Source organism: Stigmatopora nigra, chromosome 10 (assembly GCF_051989575.1).
Source record: "Stigmatopora nigra isolate UIUO_SnigA chromosome 10, RoL_Snig_1.1, whole genome shotgun sequence".
Classification (NCBI taxonomy): domain Eukaryota; kingdom Metazoa; phylum Chordata; class Actinopteri; order Syngnathiformes; family Syngnathidae; genus Stigmatopora; species Stigmatopora nigra.
This window is the reverse complement of record NC_135517.1, coordinates 7,799,480-7,806,587: the sequence shown is the minus strand read 5'-3', so window position 1 is coordinate 7,806,587 and position 7,108 is coordinate 7,799,480. Positions and strand designations below refer to the sequence as shown.

The following is a 7,108-nucleotide window of genomic DNA, read 5'->3' as shown; positions in this document are numbered from 1 at the left end:
GGAGACACAAGACAATTGAAGAACTAGCAGAATTGTCATTTCGACATATACATTCAGTAATGTAAAAGTGGCATTACCTGGAGAACATAAAGCACGGAAAACTCACTGCACTAAACAGAAAGTCAATATGACAATCTAATAGATAAATCACAAGAAAAATATTGCGTTATCACAGGCTGTTCAGGTCCAAAAGGATCGTCAACGGAACAACAAACCGAGTGTTCACGTTTCATGTTGGCAGAAATAAACACGACTGTACTTGAGGGACATTAGTGTCTACGGCGAGGCAAATTATGGGCCACAAATCCAATCATACACATTAACAAAACCAGAGTGGGTTTTGCTTTATGATTAAAAAAAGAATGACAGATGTTCATAATACTACATCTTATTCGGAACAAATGCATATGGTCTTCGGAGGACCCCTGCTGTGTAATAAATGTACCGTTCCCCTGTCCATGCACACATGAACGCGTAAGTGGGCATACAGGATTTAATTAGTACACATATCAAGCTATGGACCGACGAGGTCTTAGCAAGTAATATTTTAATTGCTTTTAAATAGCTATACATTTTTAGCATTCGATTATACGTGATAGTCAAAAAAATTTGAAAGGCTAAACCATAAACACCCAGTCGCACCGCATTCTGCCAGACTGCATTTAGCCCATGAGACGACTTCCTTCCCTGATTTGTGTAGAAATGGGGTCCCATAATTGAATAAAATCAACCCACCTTCCCCCTCTTTACATACCATATGCGCACACACACTTTACAGGCTTGTATATAAAGTTAATAGGGCGCATTTGGTCTGAAACCCCCATCTCACTCAGTGGAAAATAAAGCGGGTAGTTTTTCGGTTTCCTAATATTGAAGTTTATAACACTCAGCGCAAAATGTTACCATGGCGATATAACCCCAACATGGTAATTACCAAGATGGAAGGAGACTGTGGGAGCTGACAAACAAGCTAGTTGAATGCAATTAGGAAAAAAGCAGCAGCAAAAATAAGTAAATAAAATACAATTTAAAAGACGTGCCTGAAATTTAATAATAAAGAGAATTTACAGTCTATGCAATAGTGTCCTGTCTACATATACTCTGTATGATAACACATCATTTGTATGTGAATCTTACATTGAGCTATAATGGGAAGGCATGTACAGTATTTCCAGATAAAGTTAAAAAAATACCTGCAAGAAAATCAAACAGCCGTGAACACATAATACCTGTAGAAGCCCCCCAGGGAGAGGGGCAAAATCAAAATAAGGGTGGTATAATTGACCAACTTCAAAGCACATTTCATTGGCCTGCATTTTATTGTTAGTTGGGCAAAGCCGTGAGTTGTTTTAGTCGGGAAAGTTTCTCAGATGGCTGGCCAAATTATTATGTGCTTGGTGTAAATCCCACAATTAAAACCCAAGTGGCACATCTGTGCTCTAAATGTTTCTCAGGACAAATTGTATTCCTTTGTCATGATTTATTTTGTAGGAACAGAAACTGTGAAATAGTCTTGTTGTGTAAAAATGGGAAGTGTTTTATTGCTGGTGTGATGGTTGCGTGAGCATTTTTTGCTTTCAAATTTGACACAAAGATTTTTAAAGACAACATTTTATCAATGGAATTGTTCTACAAACATACGTATTCACATTGGGAAAAAATGTAACTTAATAACAATAGAATATAGGATTAGATGTACTGTATATTATCAAAAAGGAATGAAATAATTATTAAAACAAAAAAAGCAAGGCCCTGCATGACACAACATTCATGTTCATTGCATTTCATACTTCAAAAAAAATCTCGCGGTAAAATGGATTACAAAAAAATAATACTAGAAAAAAAGTATATACTTAAAGTTCAAGCATTACCATAATTCAATCTCAAGCATATTGATAGAGTTGTGATCCCCCCTCCTGGCAATCACATAAAAGTGCAATACAATAAACTTGCGAAAGATGTTTAAGAGAATAGATTGCATGTGCATGTATAAAAAGTCAGTTTTGCATCATCATCGGGACCAGCACTAAAAAGAAGCCTTATGAATTTTCACAATGAAAATTATCATATTTGCTCCACAATATTCTACTGATTTCACTGTTTCCAATGCATTTATATGGATGATCCAAAAATGTCATCCTCAGACCAAATAGAAAGAATGGCTATCAACATTTCTATCTTAGCCATGTCTCTGTTTTGAGAACATTATTTCACAGTTGCTAATCAATGAGTATCAATGAGAGGATGCATGCAGAAGAGTCTAATGAAGAAAAATTATGATTTAAAAAGGCGCTAGAGATAGTTTTGGCGCCACAGTGACGACGTGACGCTCCGATTGGTGCGTCCCGGTCTCTCACCAGCGGTTCCCATATTTTATCACACAGGTTTGCAGAGAGCCATATACACCCATCAAAAGAGCCACATATGGCTCCCGAGCCATAGGTTCCCTACCCCTGATTTAGTGTAATGATTCAGAAGTAACTAAGAATAAGGATGTCGGCGAACTCTTTGTGGTAGCGGTGGCAAGACAATGCTAGGAGAAAGGACCACTTGAGGGACATAAAGCTCCAAACGCAAGACAAGTAGAGACTGCGTGGGTCAGTTAGAGCTGCAGGAGAGAGAAATATCACATTGTCATCAATATTTTCTAACAGAATGATATGGTAGAACCATCAATATTTCAATCGTATTTGTCTTCATTGAGTGAGCAAATGAACTAGAACTTTGGTGAATGGTTTGGGACTCACACTCCTTGTTCAGGATGGCAATTGACAGGAAGGTGATGAAGGCAATAACCGCAAGCAGAGAAAAAAATACACCAACAAAAAAGAAACATTTCAGCCCCTTCAACCAGGTTCGCCAGTGGTCCTGGAGGTACATGATGTGAGTGATTAGGGCCCATAGTGCCATGACACCTGAGGAGGCAGAACATATATACATATTTAAAGGGCACTCAGTGAAAAACAACCTTAGCAAGGTTTAATCAAGAAGTCACTCAATTGAAGTATCAATGAAATACGGGTATCGTCTAATAGTATTTCAACCCATTTCAATGAGAAAAATGTATTTGAAGTAACAGCCTTGGTTAAAAAAAAGTGATTAAATGACATTTAATGGTGAAATTAATAAGAAAATGTTTATTTTCGCCTTTTTGCAAAAGTCTGATGTTAACCGTTGCCCCAATCAAAAGTGCTATACACGCATAGAAAATTGCACTCAAAGCTGTTTTACTGCTCATGTATAACAACGGTTTGTTTGTTTTGGATACTTGTGACCAGGACCATGTCTCAGCAAATTTCCACTAGCTGAGTCAGTTAAGCACACTGTGACACTTTGGCTCATTAAAGGTTCCCAGTTCCTCTTGGGGGCAAGGTTTTAGAAGTCATAACAATGATGCATAGGTAAAGTTGATTACAGCACAGTGATTTGTGTCACATGATGCTATTTACAAACCTAATCTAATCTATGAACTCAAAGGTCACATCCATGGATCCACGTTTGAAATTATTTCACCGTTTTTGTGTCTACAGGGACTTGCTGCTGTCTAAATATTTTTGGGGGAAAGATCAAATTTAACATACCATTGTAACTTAAACATTGTTAAGACCTACGATAAAAACTGCATTTTTTTTTAAAATTGCAATGCAGTTCCTTACTATACAATGACACAAAAACATTAGAAATCGTACTATCAAAATTAATTACTGCACCAAAAGTAAGGCAAATGAACCACTTTGGCTGCCATATAACTTTTAAGAAACTATTAATACAGTAATTGATTTCCCATGGTAGTTATACTCACAAGGGTCGTATCAACCATTAAAAAGTAAACATATATTAGTAAAAAAATGCTTCTGGCTTGGTATTTTAAAAAGTTTTTTTCTTGCAGTTGATTTTGTAGTTTATTTTTAATTTTTTTGCTATGTGTTTCTATGCTGCCTTCTACTGGCCATGACTGGTACTACCCCAGTCATCTGCGCGCTTACCCTTGTCATTACTGAACAGCACATGTAAAAACAGTAAGCAGTCAAAAACACTACTCGATAATTTTGTACATGCACTCCGTTGAGTCTTTTTCAAAGAATATGTTTGACGATTGGGAATAAGCACGTTTCTAGTGGCAAAAGTTGGCCGCTCGACTTTACCTGACAGTCCTCCCATGGCTGCGGTCCACGGCTGTCTGTACACGACGTTCCACAGCAGAAAAGCAGACATCCCCATCAGCAAACCGACCGATGCATAGGCGACACTCACGTACGTTTTGTTTACCACCATTATGGAGCCAAAGAATACCAATGCAAGAATAAGAATTGCTTCAAAACAACTGTCAGGTCAGCTCGAGGCGCTCACACAAGCAAAAAGACGAAAAGTTGCTATCATACAGGAAAAGTTTCCTTCATAGCAAAGCGGGTGTTTATCTGATCTGGTGTCCAGTCTCAAAAAGAAAGTGTCACCCGTACGTCACCCGACTGGGCAAGTAAGTCAACTATAGTATTATATAATCCTTACCAGGAGGTGGCAGTAATACAAGTTACTTAAATGCGTTTCCATGACATTTCTTTTCCGGTTTTGCTTTCCTCTCGTCATCACTGTTGTTGTTTGAGCAACACAATAATATTTGCACGCTTGCTTTGCCTTTCATTGTTCGAACATGTCGACTATCAGCCATGTGGAAACGTTTCAAACTCTTTTGACTGAACGTTTTAACCATTTTGCCATGGTTATATTTCAAGATGTGACGCAAATGATAAAGGCATACCAAGAGGAGAATAGCCATCTGCGGTCCTTACTCAACGATGCCATGGTAACCAGGAGGGATGGAGGCAAAATAGGTTTGGAACTTATTAACTTGCTTATATTGATATGGGTACAACTAAGAATACTTTATATGTGGATATGGCTCGAAAAGAAAGATTTTGAAAATTGGTTGAGTTTACTTCAGTTTTAGTTTGTGTTTGTGTGTGTACGTGTGTTTGTGTATGTGTGTGTTTGTGTGTGTGTGCATATTTGTGTGTGTTTGTGTGTGCATATTTGTAAGCTTGTTTGTGTGTGTGTGTGTGTGTGGAAATTAAGACATTATTTTCTATTGTGAAAAATGGTTGGTAATTACAATTATTTTAGTTTCTAAATATATTGCTGGGAAAATATAATCTTATGAAATATCCTTGTCTTATACTCAGTTTGTTTTCCTCCCTACTAAAAGATCACAATATATCTGGTGTCAAAAAGCATCCACCTGACTTAAACATTCCCAGTGTGGAAATCGGAGCAGAGCGCTGTGCCAAAATGCCTAAATTGGGGCCTATTAAATCACTGGATAATGTGACTGAAGAAGAGAAAAATGATGTTTCACAGCCATCGGCTAATGCAACTAAGGAAGAACTAATGGAAGAACCAGTGTCCTTTGTATCGGACGAAGCCGAGCCATTGGCTGGTACGACGACTCCAATGGGCAAAAAAGGACTCTCAGATAGATTTGCATTTGAAGGATCTGTGCAATTGGCTGATTTACCCAAACAACTGGAAACACAAGTGTCAGAGCCACTGGCAAATGAACCCTCCGAGTGGAAATTGGAATATGACCGAAGCTTGGCGTTAAAACAAAATAATGAAACAGACACTGTCATCGCAACGAATTGTCTTAAAAGGAATCCCAAAGCTACAGACACAACAAAACTTCAAGCAATGGCTTTTGGTGACTTATATCCATCCATTGACTTCCTTCAGCCAAGCACCAGTGGGCAGATAGGAAAACAAGACCTGCTACTTCCTGAGTGTACTAAAATAACGTCAAAAAAGGTACATTCTCATTTCCAAAATGGGAGTGTAATGTTTATATGGTATTAAAAAGAATGATATATTAATGCATTTTTTGTAACCGAGGTAATTAGACCATGCTTAATAAATCTTTGTAAATGTCAAATGAGCCCTGATGTTTGAATGTAGAATCAGCCTCTCCTATATTTTGTACATTAGACAAATAATTGGTTCTTTTGCTTTGTTTTTTGTTTTTGTCTTGTTTTTTTTCTCCCCCAGAATACGATTTATTGTTCCTTTTGTGGATTCAACCTACAGCAGAATGAAACTTCATTCTGCGGTTGCTGTGGGAAAAACATTGCATTTTTATTCAAAGTAAATCCGACAAGTAGCTGTGAAGGTAAAACTTGAGTCATATAATAACTATGTAGCACTGCTACAATATTGGATTAGTAAAGAGTTGGATAAACAATTGATGTATGGTTTAAATGACATTTGAAGCAGGACGCACAAGGCAAAACGCACTAGCTGCATTCCTGAATTTCCGAAGTCTGAAAAAGGAGGGGCGACTGTCATGTTTCAAACACAAAACAGGGCCACCGGGGGAAAACACTGTTAAGGTAACTTTTGTTGTTGTTTTGTAGTTTACCAATGACCCAATTTACAGTACTGCTCATTCTTTCTTCTTTTCTCCCCAAGATTTCAATCGGCTTGATGCTGCCAAAAGATGGGATGCTGAAAGCTGTCAGAGGAATGATACTACCATTGGCTGTGAAACCAGGAATAGATGCTGAGCGACTGCTTCGAGCTGCTGAGCAAAGGATGAAAGATTTGAACAAACATTTTCAAGGTGGTCCTTACACACTGCTCTATCCTGATGGCACACAAGTAACTTATATACCCGGGACAGAGCAACCCTTTTGTCTCAAGCACTACAAGGAGGCAGTTGGGAAAGCATACCAACGTATCACATTGTACATTTCGACAGCTGACGATTTTAATAAGATTAACTGTGATTAATTGATTTTTATGTCTAAACAATTTTTTTTCTGTACCTAGGACAATTTCATTGTGGATTTTTTGGAATTTCAAATCAAATTGCCCTTTGATAATGTAATTATACAAACTATGTTGCATTTACCATAGCAGTATTTATGGCACATACATTTTCATTTAGTATTACTTATCCATCCACATTATACTTACTAGGTAGTATCTCCTAAAATAAAGATGGCATTAAATTTGATTGAGAGTAGGTTGTGGTCTGCTTTTGAGGTATACAATGGTCAGACTTGTAATGGAAACTGCAATATTGCTGTGCACACGGATGTGTAACTACAATGTAAGGAAG

General features: G+C 37.6%; 2 protein-coding genes across 3 annotated transcripts; one reads left to right on the top strand and one right to left on the bottom strand.

Moving 5' to 3' along the window:
- Nucleotides 1-748: 748 nt before the first annotated feature.
- Nucleotides 749-4,482, bottom strand: LOC144203635 (heme transporter hrg1-A-like). The gene is made up of 3 exons (XM_077727171.1): nt 4,146-4,482; nt 2,748-2,915; nt 749-2,608 (listed from the first exon to the last, which is right to left on the bottom strand). Exons 1-3 carry the CDS (start codon nt 4,273-4,275, stop codon nt 2,472-2,474), a joined length of 435 nt encoding a protein of 144 aa, XP_077583297.1. The 5' UTR covers nt 4,276-4,482; the 3' UTR covers nt 749-2,471.
- Nucleotides 4,483-4,561: 79 nt separating this feature from the next.
- On the top strand, nt 4,562-7,003 carry LOC144203606 (uncharacterized). 2 transcript variants are annotated; one of them, XM_077727131.1, is made up of 5 exons: nt 4,562-4,832; nt 5,204-5,799; nt 6,037-6,157; nt 6,262-6,377; nt 6,457-7,003. In XM_077727131.1, the coding sequence occupies exons 1-5, from the start codon at nt 4,652-4,654 to the stop codon at nt 6,775-6,777; spliced, it is 1,335 nt and encodes a 444-aa protein (XP_077583257.1). In that variant the 5' UTR covers nt 4,562-4,651; the 3' UTR covers nt 6,778-7,003. The 2 variants fall into 2 exon arrangements, with proteins under 2 accessions (XP_077583257.1, XP_077583256.1); XM_077727130.1 differs by having other exon boundaries at nt 6,259-6,377.
- Nucleotides 7,004-7,108: the final 105 nt, after the last annotated feature.

Coding starts and splice junctions, on each gene's coding strand:
- LOC144203635 (XM_077727171.1), bottom strand. CDS start 4,275: ATGGTGGTAAACAAAACGTACGTGAGTGTCGCCTATGCATCGGTCGGT. Junction 2,916..4,145: donor AGCCATGGGAGGACTGTCAG/GTAAAGTCGAGC, acceptor CTGCCTCCTCAG/GTGTCATGGCACTATGGGCC. Junction 2,609..2,747: donor TGCCATCCTGAACAAGGAGT/GTGAGTCCCAAA, acceptor TCTCTCCTGCAG/CTCTAACTGACCCACGCAGT.
- LOC144203606 (XM_077727130.1), top strand. CDS start 4,652: ATGTCGACTATCAGCCATGTGGAAACGTTTCAAACTCTTTTGACTGAA. Junction 4,833..5,203: donor GAGGGATGGAGGCAAAATAG/GTTTGGAACTTA, acceptor CCCTACTAAAAG/ATCACAATATATCTGGTGTC. Junction 6,158..6,258: donor TCCGACAAGTAGCTGTGAAG/GTAAAACTTGAG, acceptor TGACATTTGAAG/CAGGACGCACAAGGCAAAAC.